At 40.4% G+C, this 18,294-nt stretch overlaps 1 protein-coding gene across 1 annotated transcript in view; it reads left to right on the forward strand.

The window, feature by feature from the left end:
- Nucleotides 1-5,288: 5,288 nt before the first annotated feature.
- The window catches only part of NRN1L (neuritin 1 like), a 66,775-nt gene continuing 53,769 nt past the window's right edge, over nt 5,289-18,294 (forward strand). Inside the window, exon 1 of the mRNA XM_073659609.1 lies at nt 5,289-5,737. Within this exon, the coding sequence (XP_073515710.1) occupies nt 5,680-5,737 (58 nt within the window). The 5' untranslated portion in view covers nt 5,289-5,679. The remainder of the gene's footprint in view (nt 5,738-18,294) is intronic.

An 18,294-nucleotide genomic window follows, 5' to 3' on the forward strand; every position in this document is an offset into this window, starting at 1 on the left:
CCTCTCATTCATATCCCCCATCTGACCTATCCATCAACGTCAATGGCTGTTCACTCTCCCCAGTCCCACAAGCTCGCTGCCTTGGGGTAACCCTGGACTCTGATCTCTCCTTCAAACCACATATCCAAGCCCTTTCCACTTCCTGCCGATTCCACCTCAAAAATATCTCCCGGATCCGTGCATTCCTCAGAAAAGACTCTGCAAAAACATTAGTGCATGCCCTCATCATCTCCCGCCTCGACTACTGCAACCTCCTGCTCTGTGGCCTCCCTTCCAACACTCTTGCGCCCCTCCAATCTATCCTAAACTCTGCTGCTCGACTAATCCACCTGTCCCCCCGCTATTCCCCGGCCTCCCCCCTCTGTCAATCCCTTCACTGGCTCCCCATTGCCCAGAGAATCCAGTTCAAAACCCTAACCACGGCATACAAAGCCATCCACAACCTGTCTCCTCCATATATCTGTGACCTAGTCTCCCGGTACTTACCTGCACTCAACCTCCGATCCTCACAAGATCTCCTTCTCTACTCCCCTCTTATCTCCTCTTCCCACAATCGCATAAAAGATTTCTCCCGTGCATCGCCCCTACTCTGGAACTCTGTACCCCAACACATCAGACTCTCGCCTACCATGGAAGCCTTCAAAAGAAACCTGAAGACCTACCTCTTCCGACAAGCCTACAACCTGCAGTAACCACCGCTCCACCACATTACTGCATGACCTCCTCTACCCTCACCTACTGTATCCTCACCCATCCCTTGTAGACTGTGAGCCCTCGCGGGCAGGGTCCTCGCTCCTCCTGTACCAGTCGCTGACTCGTTTTGTTAAGATTATGTAAATGTTTTTGCTATGTATATCCCTATCACATGTAAAGCGCCATGGAATAAATGGCGCTATAATAATAAATAATAATAATGCTGGGCAATCTTTGCAGCCGCTACTTCAGGTTCTGCTGCCTACAGAAGTGCGTCAGCAACATTTATTTGCCCATAAACATGCCTCCTTTTTAAATACGACTTCCCTCCACAGAGTGGCGGGTTGCCAATGTCTGGAGCAAGGCAACTATTTTGCTCCCCCTAGCCTGTGAACGGTTAGTACTCCCTTCTACCAGTCTAGTATTGAGCCTCTTATTCCCTGGGCATATGTATGGTAATTTGTGACATATACTGATGTCATTATACAGTAGTTTACACTTTGACCTCCAAGTTTTTTTTCTGCTTTTTGCTAAAAATGAAAAAAAAAATAGAAAGGTATAGTATGCCGTGACCGGGAAGACAAAGCTCACTTCATTATGCTGGGCTTTGTCATTTCAGTCCCTGCCTATGCAGAGCACAGCAGCCAATAACAAATTCATATCATCTGTTGCACTCTGCATAAGCACTCAGTGCTCCACTCCAAGAAGAAGTGGCGCTTACAGCTGCCAATCACTTGACAGTGAGGGAGGGTAAAATTTTGACCTTGACCTAGACTTTGGCATCTGGGGCAACTGTCTCCCTTTCAACCCATGTTACTCCACTGCCTGTTATAATACTGGCGTAGCGCTTCTGGAATCAAGCAGGAGCACAAACTGGAATCCGAAGGAGCACAAGCAGGAACAGCAAGCAGTAGTAGAAGTTCTTGGAATTAGCAGAGAAGTTGTAGGAAACATTCTGTAAATAGGTGAGAACAGTCTGGGTAAGACAGTCCAGGAGCTGGAAACTAGGCTAACAGCTAGACAAAATACTCAAGCAATAAGTAAAAGATCCATGCGGCTTTAAGTAGGCCAAAACAGGAAAAAAGATGAATTCCACAGGTTCAGAATCTGCCATCTTGGTAAAGAGCAATTGCAGAACACAGCAGCAACCTCCAGTGATGTGGTAAAGAGGGGAATTGCAGCACAATTATTAAGGTGAACAATAGCAGCCACTAGTGGTCAAACTGTAGAAGGAGAACAGGAATCCTAACACTGCCTCCACACCTTGTTCCCTGGCCCAAATATGTGATCAAGTGCCAGGACTCCATCTGATAATGGAGCACTCTGACATCATATGCAAGAAAACCTTCCAGAAGCACTTGTTTCCTGGAGGTTTCATCATTGTCCAAGAGATTTGCCAAATCTTCTGGGAGTCCTGGAGATTTTCCTTTTTTCGGAGACCCTCCTGAACATTCCAGAGGAGTTGGCAAGTATATTATAGGAGTATTAGCCATTGTGCCATCATACCAGCCACAATCATCCAAGGATTTTAATGGAAAGGAAATTAGGGCAAAAATATCTTACTGTCCAAAGTGGTTATATGTATGTGGTGATGTCAACTAGTAGCGGAAGAGACCCATTTACATCTGTTCTATGGATCCATCCCTCTCCTCACTATGTACTTAGCAATTTGTTTTTGCTGAGGGGTGTGTAGCAAAAAATGTCCCCTATCATCTGTTGTATCGGTCATTGTAGAATTCATAAATGCCTCTGAAAGTGACATCAGCACAAAAATTGAGCATCAGGAGCTTCATGTTATGGGTTTCCATGGTCAAGCAGCTGTACACAAGCCTATATTCAACCATGCACGATGCCAAGCTGCTGAAGTTGGGTGAAGCTCAATGCCACTAAGCATTCTTGGAGAACCAGTGAAGTGCCTATTGTAAAAATGGTGGATGAGGATAATGGGTTTGGTGCTTCATTTTCATTGAAGGGAACGGTTAAATGTGTGCAAAGACAAATTTTACATCCAGATTTTTGGCGACAGTTTGGTGAAGGTCCAATCTTGTTTAAAAGAATGACTGTGCCCCTGTGCACAAAGCGTGAACGTCCTAAAGACATGGTTTGATGAGGTTGGTATGGAGAAACTCATGACTGCACAGAAGCCTGAGATCAACCCGTCCATCCAACATCTTTGAATTGGAAGTCTGCTTGTAGACCAGACTTTCTCCTCACCGCCTGAACTCACAAATGCTGTCTTGTCTAAATGACAATAATTCCCTATGAAACAATCAAAAATCTTGTGGAAAGCCTTCCCAGAAAAGAGGTCACTCTTATAACTGCAAATGCTTGATATCAACATACATGTATCATATACAGGACACAAGATGATATGATTGTGGTGGTCAATTGTCCACTCACGTTTGGTCAAATATTGCACATACTTGTTTTTTTGGTGGACCTTCAAAAGTTGGAAATCTTTGCTCCTTATAGAGTTTCCCTTCAGAGATGCCCTTTGTTTTGTTTTTTTTACTATGCTCTATGAGCTTCTCTCAATGAATGTGAGGACTCTACAGCAGCGACCGGAGCTAGCACCCACAGATACCTCTGTCAATCTCTGACAGTTTTTAAAGCACATGATCCTGAAAGTGGACTGCTTCAGGTGCCTATCGGGATCCATGCTACTTGATTGCAAGGTTCTGATGGGTTGCCACCATGAAGGCCTGCTAAAGTTTCCCTTCAACGCTATCTTGGTACTCCTGTGAAGCCCAGCCAAAGTATCAACAGAAACGTCAGCTCGCCATAAAAAACAAGCCTTTAGGACTCGTTCAGACATCCATGGATTTTTGTCCAATGACGGACAACAGTGCATGGACTGGCTGCGGCTCTCCAAGCGTGACAGTCTCATAGAAATACATGAAGCTGACATGATCCGGTCGGGAGACCCTCGGCAAGTCCGTGCATTAGCGGTCCGTGCTCGGACCAATTTGCATGGACGTCTGCATGAGCCCGTACACAGCAAGTGAATGGTGCCCACAAAAAAAAAACAAGCCCTCATGCAGCTATATCGATGGAAAACTAAAAAAAAAAAGTTATGGCTCTCGGAAGGAGGGAAAAAAAAGAGCAAAAATTAAAAATCAATCAGTAATGATGCCATGTCCTGATCTGCCCAGACAGCCTCTAAAAACAGCCCTATTAAGCAACATTTTTATAAGCCTTGAGTGAAGTTCGTTATATGGGACCTTCCCATGACCGGACACTTGGAAGGAATGTGAGTAATTATTAGATTACTTTCCAATAACATTTGGAGATGTATCAAAAGTAGTTAAAAGAAAGATTGGAGTTTGTACTTATGGCAACCATCCTGATTAGTTGCTACGGTCAACTGCTCTAATTATTCCCTGCACCATTGTTTATACATCTCAACGTTATTGCAAATTCACAAGGTTTTGTTGTAAATCAACATTTTTTTTTCCAGTTTCATGGGTTTCGGTGACATGTAAAGCTTTTTGGCTTCTGGCTTTATGTGACTCAGTGGCAAATTAACATTTGAGGCTTCTGGATTTATGTCACCCCCACCTCATTGTAGATTGTGAGCTCTTACGAGAAGAGTTGTCATCATTTTTGCTTTAATTATTGTATTATCTTTAACTATGTTACTTATGACTGTTGTATATGAACTTCTGAATTGTAAAGCGCTGCAGAATATGTTGGCGCTATATAAATGAAGATTATTATTATGTGGCTTCGTGTAAGATAAACCTTTTTTGGCTTCAGGCTTCATTTGGCTCAGTGGCAAAGAAACCTGTTTGACTTCCGACTTCATTTGGCTCAGTTCACGTGAATCCTTGAGACTTCTGGCTACATGGGGCTCAGTGGCAAATCAACCTTTGTGACATCTGGCTTTATGTGACTCTGTGGCAAATGACCCTTTGGGGCTTCTAGCTTTATGTGACTCTGTGGCAAATGAACCTTTGTTGCTTCCTGCTTTGTGTGACTCTGTGGCAAATTAACCTTTGTTGCTTCCGTCTTTATGTGACTCTGTGGCAAATGAACCTTTGTGGCTTCTGGCTTTATGTGACTCTGTAGCAAATGAACCTTTGTGGCTTCTAGATTAATTTGTCTCTGTGACAAATAAACCTTTGTGGCTTCTGGATTCATTTGGCTCATGGCAAATAAACCTTTGTGACTTCCGGTTTCTTTTGGCTTAGTACACTTTGATCTTTGTAACTTCCAGATTCATGTGGCTCAGTGGCAAATACACCTTTATGACTTTCAGCTTCAATTGGCTCAGAAGCAGGTGAACCTTTGTGGCTTCTGGATTCATGTGGCTTGATGGCAAATAAACCTTTGTGACTTGTGGCTTTAGCTGGTTAGCAAATAAACCTTTGTGGCTTCCACCTTCATGTGGCTCAGTGGCAAATGAACGTCTTGTTACCTACTCTTCACACTTTTATCTGTAGTCTTTTCTAAGAGGGTGTCACTGAAATGTTTTTATTCCCTAATTAATGAAAGGCCATATTAGTCATGTATCTTATATACTTGATTGAATTGGAGGAGATAGGAACATCTTTCTGCCCCCGGTTAGTACAACTTCTCACTAGGAATGAACAATTCACGCATATTTTGATTTCTTTTACTGTATTCATCATAAAGGTAGACATTAGTTTTCAGGTTTACACACTTGCCATGTTGTGCCTAGGGATGTGTTGCTAAGTCCTCATGCATGAATGGGTTAATCGGCTTTAGGTTGCGTTGCTTATTAAAGCTGGAGGGCAACGGCAGGAGAGAATGGTTTATTCCATTGAGATTTAGCAGCTGTTGTGTTGTTTTCCCCTATTACGTTTCAAAACCGTCCAGTTTTTCTTCGCGTAGAATCGACAAACAGATAAGCAAGAGTCGTGAAAGCTGCTAAGTTTTTGGAGAAGACGAATCGGGCTCTTAAATTTCTTCTATATCTTAAAGGAGGAGAAAAAAAGACTTAAATTATTACAATTTTTTTTTAACATGACCTGCTTATCGTGGATATTCCAATTAGTTATTGTGCCCCTGACTCTCCAACTAGGTAAGATCAACATTTACACTGTCTAGTTTGTAATTTGCTTTTTTATTTTATATTATACTTTTATAAAAGTGATCCTTTGTGTTTTACGCTTTTTTTTTCCAATTGCACTTTGTAAGGTTGACTTTTTCTAGCTATTTTAACAGCTTATTATGTTTAAAAATTAGGAAAACAAATGTACAGTGCTAAGGATTATGTGAGAGCTACATAAGTAACGAGTAATAAATAAATTGTTGATGAGGAGAAATGAGAAGAAAAGAAAAATAACTCAATGCTTTTTTTTTATTTTGTATAGTCCAATGTTGTTCACAATATTAAATCTATCCTTGTGGAATTTTATATATGTGATATCGAACGAACTAAATCTTTTCCCAAAAAAATTAATTTCGTAAACGTTTAAAAATTTAAAGTCTTTAATTAGTTATTGATCTATTTATTATCAAAGTCTTATCTGTGTTTCAACTTACCTTGTATCTATCCATCCCATATCTATCTATCTGTTTATTATCTATTTATCTAGCCATATAGCTATCTATCTATCTATCTATCTATCTATCTATCTATCTATCTATTATCTATCTATCTATCTATCTATCTATCTATCTATCTATCTATCTACAGTATCTATCCATTTATCTATCTATCTATCTATCTACAGTATCTATCCATTTATCTATCTATCTATCTATCTATCTATCTATCTACAGTATCTATCCATTTATCTATCTATCTATCTATCTCATATTTATCTATCTATCTATCTCATATTTATCTATATATCTATCTATCCCATATCGATCTATCGATCTATCTGTCTATCTGTCTATCCACTCCATATCTATATAGTTATCTATCCCATATCTATCTATCTATTTACCATCCATCCCATATCTATCATCTATCTATCTATCTATCTATTTATCTATCTATCTATCTATCCCATATCTATCTAGTTATCTATCCCATATCTATCTAACTATTTACCATCCACCCCATATCTATCTATCCATCCCCTATCTATCTATCTATCTATCTATCTATCTATCTATCTATTCCATCTCCAATCTATTATTGATCTATCTATCCCATATCTATCTAAATATCCATTTCATATTTATCTGTCTATCCATCCCATATCTATATATCTAGTTATCCATCCCATATCTATCTATCCATCTATCCCATATCCATCCCATATCCATCCCATATCCATCCATGCCATATCCATCCATCATCTATATTAATCCATCCATCCACCCCATATCATCCATCCACCCCATGTCCATCCATCCATCTATATTAATCCATTCATCCCATATCCATCCATCCCATATCCATCCATCCACCCCATATCCATCCATCCACCCCATATTCATCCATCCACCCCATATTCATCCATCCGATATTCATTCATTCCATATCCATCCATTCTTCTATCCATCCATTCATTTATCCATCCATCATTTTATGAACCATACGCAACCTATATTTCACACTATTTCAACATTGTACGTTTTTTGACTATTGTGCTAGTTTTCAGAAATAACAAAATATTTCGGGCGTATGTTGATCTCATAATGGTCCACTAGTAAATGTTCTTCAGTATATTTATACCATAGGTCATGAGAAAGATCATTTCATTTCCATGAAAGATAACATTTTGTAATGCACGCTTTGCTTCGAGGGCCTAAATGTATTATAATTCCCTGATAAAAAAAAAATAAGCTCCCAAATGCAGTGTCCCAGTTTTGTGAAGGCTTAGCAAAGGCATAGGAATACTTAGGTCAAAATCTGCGCTGTTTTACTCTTTCTGTATGTGCCATCATGTCAAAGGCTTTTCTTTGTCATTTCATCTTGTTATAACCGTAACTGTTTATTACATTAGTCGCGTTGCCAGTCGTTTTATGTGATATTTCTTCTTTATTACATAACAGTTGCGGTGTTCTTGTTACCGGTATTTTCATTATCTTTTTTGTTCACTTAGGTCATGTGGTTCCTATTTTACTTTTATTCATCTCATGCAATTTGTATGAAAAGATGAAAAACAGAAATTCTAGGATGATTTTTCTTAATTTATTCCATTGAGGGAGAGTGGCAAAGCCCCATACACGTTAGATGAAAGAAATCGGCAGGTTTGGCTGCGATACATCCAATGTGTATGGCCAGCTTAAAAGTGGCCATACACTTTAAACCCTTTAACAACATCAACCATACACATACAGGACATGTTAGATGCAGGATTATGGATCGGGCTCAGGAGCTGAGCCCGCACCATACTCAACAGATGCCGGCTGTGTTACACAGCCAAAATCTGACACTAAAGGCTGCAATCTGAGCCAAGTTCTGATCACTGTCAGAAAAATAAATACTTGGTATTGCAATGTCCATAAAAGTCCAATTTGTTAATATAGAAATTTATTTAATCTGTACGGTAAATTGATATGTCAGTATTGCATTTTTTCGTTCGCTGCATCTCGACAAAATAAAGTGATAAAAATTTGGTATGTACCTCAAAATAATGTACATAAAAATGTTAACTTCACCCGCAAAAAACAAGTCCCCGCACAGCTCAGTTGATGGAAAAATACGAGTTAGGGGGTCTCAGAACAACCACACAATAAACTTAAGAAAACAAAAGGCAGAATTGCATTTTTTCACCATTTCGCAGCACTTGGAATTTTTTCTCCCATTTTCCTGTACATTGTATCGTAAGAATAAATGGTGTCATATAAAACTACAACTCTTGCAAAAGTAAAGCCCTCATATGGCTATCTAAATGAAAAATAAATAATGTTATAGCTTTTCAAAGAAGAGGATGAAAAAAGTAAATCGCAAAAACAAAAATTTGCTCCAAGGGGTTGATAGCTTGAGTCACACTCCCACTCGACTGAGATCAGGCAACCAAACTCCCGATACTTCGATACACAATCGCGCTTGATGTGGCCATTGGGGAGAAGGGAGTAACCCTCTACCAGACACATTGAAGTGGCGTATTTACAGTGCATTGTGAAAGTATTTGGCCCCCTTGAACTTTTCTACCTTTTGCCACATTTCTGGCTTCAAACATAAAGATATAAAATTCTAATTTTTTGGGAAGAATCAACAAGTGGGACACAATCGTGAAGTGGAACGAAATTTATTGGATATTTTAAACTTTTTAACAAATTAAAAACTGAAAAGTGGGGCGATACCAAAAATATGTGTACTTTTATTGTTTTGGGTTTTTTCATAATAATATTTATTTATGGGTACAGTATATTTTGATTTCTTTTGGATTATTTTTTCTTTTTTTTTTACATATTTTTATAATTTTTTTTTCACTTTCTGAATCTTTTTTTTTAACTTTTATACTTTGTCCCACTATGGGACTTTTTTTTAACCCAGATTGCTTGCATATCATAGAAATGGTGCAGGAGCATCTCTATGCTATGCAGGCTGCAGCCCTGCACACACAAGTTAGTTAGACCGTGCACTGAGCACGATCTACTCTACTTTCTGCTGTCTGGGGACCCGGATGTTGTCATGACGACATTGGGTCGCCATGACGACCACCAGTACTCAGCACAGAAAACGCGGGACACCGGAGAAGAGGTAAGTATGCAGCGCTTACCTCCCCTTGCCACCGGAATGCTGCGATCGACTTCGATCACAGCATTTCGGGGGTTAATGTTCCGGGAGCGGTGCAGGACCGCTCTTAGCACATAGCACCGGGTGTCAGCTGTGAGAATCAGCTGACACCCGGCGGCGATCGCCCCGCACCGCTTGTGTGCGGACGCAATCACATTCTGCGTAATAGTATGTGCCTGGCCCAATATGCCCAGGGCACAAGGACATACTATTACCACAAATGTCAGAAAGGGGTTAAGGACTTGTTATTTGCATGGCAAGATGGATTCATTAATTTTATATTTTAATATTCAAACTTTAATGGAGGCTCTGATACAAAATATGTTTATTTAGAATTTATTTCCTTATTTTTGAATTGGAAAATGTGGTCGTGGATGGGGTATTTAAACTTTTATGTCTGTGAATGTTTGATCGTTGAAAGAAGGTGGAGTAGGTGGTCACTTATCGTGCCCCAATCTCCCGTCTGAGGCTGCCATTTTTATTTAAGAAAAGAGTGGGCAGCCGCAGATGGCTATTTCAAAATGTCATCTATGAAAAACAGAGGTCTCAAATCTCCCTAATGTCACCTTAAAGGACCATACTTCAGGCCCAAACTTCCAGATTGTGGAATCTTGGCATGAAGAGCTGGATACCACAACCCTCCATGGCTGTCCTTCCGGAGATCTTGCTCTTTGCACCAACCGAGCGTTGTCACGTACTTTACTAAGCTGTCACTGAGCAGTTAGATTATTAGAATGATTCAGTAACAGCTTAATAAAGCACACAGAAGGACTCGGTTGAGGAAAAGAGCGATATCTCACTCTTTCACAACGAGGACAACCACGGAAGGTTGAGGTATCCCACTTTGCATGCTGGAAACCCACAACCCGGAAGTTTGGATCTGACTTTTGCTAGAAAGGCAGATCCTTTAGGGTGACATAAAGGACATTACGGACCTTTTTTGAGTTATTTAGAAAATGTACCAATCTAAGGCTGCCCACTCTTAAATAAAATGGGCGCCCCAGACTGGTGATAGGTACTCTTTACATCTCCATTGAAGGAGAGGGGCACAATAATGGATTACAAAAATAGAAATCAATGTATTGCCCCATAGACGACGAGCAGAAGGGCTGGAGGAGCAAACGATAATGAATAGCAATGGCAGCGATGACGTGGTTCCTTAACCCTAGAACGTGCAACCATAGAAATCTACACTTTCACATACCTGGGGCCTTTTAGGCCTGTGTGCAAATAACATGGAGTAACTCAAATAGAAATACTTTTCAAAGTTTATTTGAGATGTGAATATTTCAAAACATTATAATTATGTGCATAAAACAAAAAAAAGTAATTACACCGGCTTAAAATGCCCAATATATGCATTCTATATAATTCTTTATATATATATAATGATTTTTTTGTCTAAAAGTTTTTTATATAAAAGTTGTAGTAAACATGGTGCAGGAATATTTCTTTTCAAAAACTTTCCTTTTCAACTTTACTGATTACCCCAACAATTTTCACATATTATTTTTTTGGAAGAATGTTCCTTGCAGACATTTTGTCCACAAGTAGTACAGAATCCCTCAGATTTCCTTTCCTTCTTTGCTGGACAAATATTAGAGCGCTTTCTTTTTTTTTCTCTTGGCTCTGGATGTTCCTGAAAATGTATACCACATCGGATCATAGCTTCCGTAATTTGCCTTGGCAAGCATTTCGTGTTGCTTCGCTCCATCATGGTAGGCATCAAAAGTTCATAGCAAAGTTCCGTCAAGAATAGACGTCTCTTGTCCTTCCTGTTGGCATGGAATTTTGGATGAGTTTCACTATAAACAATATAGCTATTGAGGGCTGACACATCAAGGATATTATAAAAAATGACTACAGGCCAATGTTTTGTCTGCCTCTTGCACGAATACTCTCCAATCATTTCATCCATCTTGTCCACACCTCCTTTTATTTTATTATAATACAGTATGATTTCAGGTTTCTGTTTCCTGTCATCGGTGTCAATACTTCCATCATGATGCATTGTACTCAGTAATATCACGGATTTTTCTTTCTTTGCTTTATAAGATACCATTGTCGCTTGATTGCAGAAACCAAAGACATTCTCATAAAGTGGTCGCTTGGGATTGTGCTTCATGATTGGAGGAATTTCGCGGCGGTTTGGCCTCATAGTACCAACAAGTGTCAGTTTTTTCTGAAGCAAAAATTTGCCCAGTTCCAGATTGGTAAAGTAGTTGTCCATTGTTATATTTTTCCAGAATTGAAAATTGATACTGCAAGTTTTTTTTACTATGTCAGAAGATAGGTCTTTCTGGACTGGAGCATCAGCTTCTTTGCCACAGTAAATCAGACCATTCATGCCATAATAGCTTGTAGAATCACACATCCAGAAAATTTTTATGCCATACTTGGCAGGTTTACTGGGCATGTACTGAATGAATTTGCAACGTCCCCTAAAGGCAAGAAGTTGCTCATACACTGTCACATTGTCATTAGAATGGTAAAGCTTTGTACAGTTTTTGATGAAAAGATTCCAGATGTAGCTAATAGGGGCTAATTTATCTGTTTCCAACCTCACAGGACGAGTTCTCTTATCAAAACGAAGGCTTCTCCGAATATTCTAAAATCTATTGACTGACATTGTAGCTTTGTAGTGTGGATCTGAAAAAGAGTTCAGAAATAATTCTCTGATTGGAACATCGTACGATTTTGTACACCGTGCTAGAAGAGTAAGGGCAATATAACCATATAGTTCCTCTTTTGTTATATTTTTCCATGTTTTATTTCTTCCTGAAGCGATATGGTTTCCTTCTAAGTAACAGTACAGACAAAAAGACTGAGGATCACATGTAAACCAAGTACAGGCCTAAAAGGCCCCAGGTATGTGAATATGGGGTAGTCCCAAAAAAGAGTTGTTTTACCGAAATGCCTATAACATAAAAATATATGAACAACTAGAAATTACTAACAACTATATACCTGAGGAATACCGAGAGTTTCAAAATTCTAACTAAAGTAATCTTGCAGAAAATAGAAAACAAGTAACCCTGGCAGGCCTGCGAGGCCCCAGGTATGCGTTCTAGGGTTAAAGGGCTCTGTCAGCACAGAAGAACTGTTTTAACCAAGTACAGGCACTCAGTGCTTCATGGCAAGGCCAAAATGTTCAATGCACCTTACCACCTACTTGTTTTCCATCTATCTCCGCCCTTCTCTGGTTTTATAAAGCAGATAAGAGGTGAAGAGATAGGATAGAGGGAAAAGTAGATTGGAAAGTACTTAAATGTTTGGCCACTCCAAGACTGAACCGCGCAGACATTAAGGGTGCACATGTATGGAGTGGGCTCAGGAGCTGAGCCTGTTCCATACAGGGCAGATGCCGGCTGTAATACATAGCCAGCATCTGCTCAAAACAGCGGTAATCGGTATCAATCACTGACAGTGGCATTTTAATCACACGATTGCTGATACATATGCTCACTGCACCCATCGTCCCTTTGCGACTTGATCACGGGAAACAGATGGGTGCATCATGGCAGCTGGGGACCTGCTTAAACTTCCTGTCACCACCGACTTGGCACCTCTGAAGCTTAGCTAAAAGGCCTACAAAATAAGGTAAAAAAATATATATATTTAAATGTAAAACCGTTTCCCAGTTTTAAAATAAAATAATAAAAAAAAAATATTAATCCTAATTGGTATAACCACGCCCATAAAAGATGTCTATCAAAATATACAATTATTTAAAACATATGCTAAACATTGAAAACAAAAATCAAAATGCCAGATTTGCATTTTTTCAGTCACTGCAGTTCTCAAAAACAAAAAAAAGTCAAGACATATTAAGCGTCACTGTGAAAGTTCGATCCATGAAAATATAACATTAACCCATATGGTAAATATCATAGACAGCAAGAAAAAATTGAGTTGCGAGTCTCAGAATTCTAATAAACAATGACGGAAATGTGATTTTTTTTTCACCCCTCTCAGAATTTTTTTCTTCAGTACTCTGTTAATGTGAACAGTGTCACTCAAAGCTACAACTTGTCCTGTATAAAATCAAGCCCTCATATAGATATGTTTACGGAAAAATTTTAAAAACGTTTTGACGCCTGGAAGAATGGTAGGAAAAAGCGAAAGCACAAAATGAAAAATCACCCATTATTAGAACCTTTAAGATGAAAAAAAATATTTTTTCATGTGTTAAAATGTGCTAAATCTTCCTTCCTTTATCCGTTTTCAGACTCTCAGATATACAGTTTGCAGTCTGATTCAAGTTTCAGATTTTTCTCGTGTGGGAGTGTCTCTCCCAGTAATTCAGGCTGGATGTCAGTTCTGAGTATATTCAGGATACTGTAGTCTTCATTAGCTCATATATCAGTACAACTTCTATCCTGCTCTTATTTGTGCCAGTTTTGCCAGCTGTCAGCTAGATAAATAATTTACAGAAAATTTGCAGCAGCAAAATAGTAGAACATTTTTAATAAAGACTACAGAGAAAGTTGCTTAACTTTGCATTTAGGAAGAAAATGAAACATTTTTTTATGAAGTTGTACAAAGTCTTCGAGTTGAGGTCATGTACATTTTATTTGTTTGATTCCACTATACACATGTTGTCCTTTGGGTCTATTAATGTGCTCCATAGACCCTTTTTTTTTTTACTTTTTTTGTAATTGTATCTTACGGTTTTTATCTCAGATAAGTAGAATTCTGACTTTCATATCAACTTCCAGAAAAATAAAAACCGTACGGGAGCCAGATGGTCATTTCAAGATCATGCAGCATTTTTAACTTTGCAGTTGAGGCTTCAGCAGGATCATGACATAACCCTTAATCCTTGGACTTGAACCTTCCTGTACTAAGCAGAAGATTAATTTATTCAGATTCTGAGTCACAGTAAGGAAGCCTATTATGGGTTACATATAGAAATGCAGAGCATGGGAATGTTGAAGATTAATCTATAATAATAAATCATGATTTTATTTATATAGCGCCAACATATTCCGCAGCACTTTACAATTAAGCGGGGACATGTACATACAATAAATTCAATACAAGGTAAGAAAGTTTAACAGTTACATTAGGAGTGAGGTCCCTGCTCGCAAGCTTTCATTCTACAAGGAAATGGGGGGACACAATAGGTGAAAAGTGCTTGTTATTTCAGGTCAGGCAATTATAATAAATAGGGATTTTCATATAAAGCTGTATGATCCGGTCATCAGCCAGTATGTTTAAGTGCAATACTCAAGTACCGAGTGCCGTTATCTTGTGCATGGAGGATGTGGAGACAGATGAATAGGAGGGAACAGATTCTGAATGATATTTAGAAGGAGGGAACAGGGGAAAGTTAGTTTACTGAGTAGTTGAGGTGGTAAGCTTGTTTAAAGAGATGGGCTTTTAAAGCGCGCTTGAAGACATAAGGGCTAGGCATCGGTCGGATCGCCTGGGGTAGTGCATTCCAGAGTAATGGCGCAGCACGAGAGAAGTCTTGGGGACGGAGGTGCGAGGTTCGGATTACGGGGGATGTTAGTCTTAGGTCATTTGTAGAATGGAGGGCACGTGTAGGGAGATAGGCAGAGATGAGAGAGGAGATATAATGTGGTGCAGAACTGTGGAGAGCTTTGTGGGTGAGAGCGTTGAGTTTATATTGAACCCTGTAGCGAATGGGCAACCAGTGTAAAGACTGGCACAAGATGGAGGCATCGGTGAAGCGGCTGGACAGAAATACGACCCTGGCTGCCGCATTCAGGACGCATTGGAGAGGAGGACGTTTGGTAAGATGGAGACCGATCAGTAGAGAGTTGCAGTAGTCCAGATGAGAGTGAATAAGAGTGACAGTCAGAGTTTTAGCAGTTTCAAAGGTGAGAAAAGGGCGGATTCTGGAGATGTTTTTAAGATGCAGGTGACAAGAGCGAGTGAGTGATCGGATATAGGGAGTAAAGGAAACGTTAGTGTCGAATATGACCCCAAGGCAGCGGGCGTGCTGCTTGGGAGTTCATTTCGATGTTAGGTAGAGTTGGGTTAGTAGAGGGGAGAAACACAAGAAGTTCAGTTTTAGGCTGTGTGCACACGATGCGTTTTTAATGCGTTTCCGCGGCGTTTCTGCAGCTGCGGAAACGCATTAAAAATGCATGGTAGAAGGGCAGCAATGTTCCCCAATGGAAATCCGCATGTACTGTGCCCATGATGCGGATTTTTCCGCAGCGTAAACGCTGCGATCAAAAATCTGCAGCATGTCCATTAATTTTGCGGAAACGCTGCTTTTTCGCCACCATTGACTTGCATTAGAACGCATGGAATCCGCATCACTGTATATGTAGATGCGCATTCCATGCGTTCTAATGTGCAGATGGTACCCGGGTGTGGATGAGAGGACTCTCATCCAGACCGAGGTACCATTAAAAAAAAAAGAATAAAATAAAAAATATATATATATACTCACCTTCCGTTGTCCCGCGCTGCGTCCTCCTGGCTTCCCGGGCACTTCGCGGTTGAATGAAGGACCTACGCTGACGTCAGAGTCATGTGACGGGTCACATGACGCTGACGTCGGCAGGTCCTTCAGTCTTACACTGCCGGCAGCCGGGACGGAGGGAAGCAGGACACCGGGGGCCATCGGAGGGTAGTATATATTTATTTTTTTATTTTTTGACATTCACACACTATATAAATCCATGCCGGTTGCATGGATTTATATAGTGTGAAGTTGACAAGCACTTTCCAAGTGATGCTAAAATCGCTTGGGAAGCGCTTGTCAACCCGCATGCGGAAATGAAAGTGAAGACCGCTTCACATCCGCATGTCCCTGGCAGGAAAATGCATGTACAATCCGCATGCGTTTTTTCCTGCCAGGGAGATGCAGAAACGCTCAGGAAAAAATCCTGAGCATTTCTGCATCGTGTGCACATACCCTTAGAGAGATTTAGTTTAAGATAGAGGGAGAACCTGGTCTTCTCCCTTCTCTGCTCGCTGCATGACTTTACTAACTCCCCTCTCCTGCTCTCAGACCACAACCTTCTTTCCTTTCCTTCTCTGTCAAGAACTGTCTCCTCACCCGGGACACCCCCACTTACCACACTTATAGGAATACACGTACCATTAATACCCAGCAGCTTATGGGCAATCTCCACACATCTTTAGCCCCCATCTCCTCCCTCTCCTGTCCAGACTTAGCATTGTCACACTACAATAATACACTGAAGAGTGCCCTAGATGAAGCAGCACCTTCTACACGTAGAAAGACCCGACACAGACAACGGCAGCCCTGGTACACAACGCAAACACACTTTCTTCAGCGTTGCTCAAGGTGTGCTGAGCGTCAGTGGAGAAAATCTCTTTTAGCAGAGGACTTCATCCACTATAAATTCATGCTCAAAACCTATAACTCTGCCCTTCATCTGGCCAAACAATCCTACTTCACCACCCTCATCACTTCACTGTCCAACAATCCAAAACGACTTTTTGAAACCTTAAACTCCCTCCTGAAACCTAAAGCACAGGCCCCCATCACCAACTTCAACGGGGAGGATCTGGCCACTTACTTCCTATACAAAATCAGCCACATCCATCAGGACACCTCAGCCCAATCTCCTCAGTGCCTGGATCCCCGTCCCTGCCGCACTTCAAGCTCACTAGCCATCTTTGAGCCTGTTACAGAAGAAGAAGTTACCCAGCTCCTCATTTCTTCTCGACCTACAACCTGCAATAGTGACCCCATTCCTTCACATCTCCTGCAGTCTCTCCCACTGGTGGTCACCACTCACCTTACTAAAATATTTAACCTCTCTCTTTCTTCAGGTATCTTTCCCTCCTCATTTAAACATGCTATCACAACCCCTTTACTTAAAAAGCCATCCCTGGACCAGAACTGCACTGCTAAGTACAGACCGGTCTTCAATCTTCCCTTCATCTCTAAAATCTATCACATTGGTTACTGAACTCAACTAACCAAAGACCCCACTGTAGAAGTTACAAACTCTGGAGTCAGGCAAGCTCTCTGATGGATTCACTGCCAACTCATTCTACTGTTTGCCATGTATAGTGATACACAGAGGCTGTAGAAGTCAAACAGTCCAAAGTCACGTTCCAAAAAAACTAAATTGCTAAATGTTGTTGAGTCAAAAATACATGCGTCTAGAATAGATCTGTCACCACGTCAAAAGTGGGCACTTTCTGCCCTTATTTTATTCTCTCTTTTACTTTATTACCTTTTCTTTTTACCTACTTCATCAAAAATTTACATCAGAAAACCGACGTAAAAAACTTTGAACATTTGCAATTGTATTCGAGTTGTACAAAAACTTTGTGACTTTTGCATTTTCACACCATTTTGGCGTAGCTTAGGTGGGACGGGGGTGAGACGCCACAGCTCTTCTAATTCATGATGAGCTGTGGTGTTCCTTACTCCAAAAATATTTCTGGAGTAAGATTTGTGGCGAGATGCAAGGAGGCACACGCCACTTGTCCGACGCTCCTAATTCAGTAATAGGTGTGAGCCTCCTAAAGAACCCGGAGCATCTCAATCCAAGACTTCCCTTCTTCAAGAAAAACGCCTGTCTAGATGAGTCGGGGCTATGGTTCCTTTTATTTAGTGAAATTTTTTTTTGCTCTTTACTAAAGGGATGTGAGTCACAAGGCAATTTTTCAGATCAGCCTAAATGACCAATTTCTCTGGAATCATATGGCAGATTTAAAAAAAAAATTGAATACTTAGGGGAAGAGAAGGAATAATAGAGCAAGAAATGGCCACTTTTGACCTGGTGACACCAGACACTCTATAAGAAGGTGGCTTGCCATGTCCATCTGGTGGTCTCCATGAAAGGCTCTTGCATCTTCTCTGGCTCCATTGCTGATGTAAAACATCCTAGTGTGTAGTGTGAGCCATGTGAAGTCCTGATTAAAGGGGTTGTCTGGGACTATTTTTTTTTTCTTATGGACCTAAAAAGTAA

This window comes from Phyllobates terribilis, unplaced genomic scaffold, assembly GCF_046119375.1.
Source record: "Phyllobates terribilis strain yellow unplaced genomic scaffold, ASM4611937v1 Scaffold_13__5_contigs__length_258822181, whole genome shotgun sequence".
In the NCBI taxonomy this organism is placed as follows: Eukaryota; Metazoa; Chordata; class Amphibia; order Anura; family Dendrobatidae; genus Phyllobates; species Phyllobates terribilis.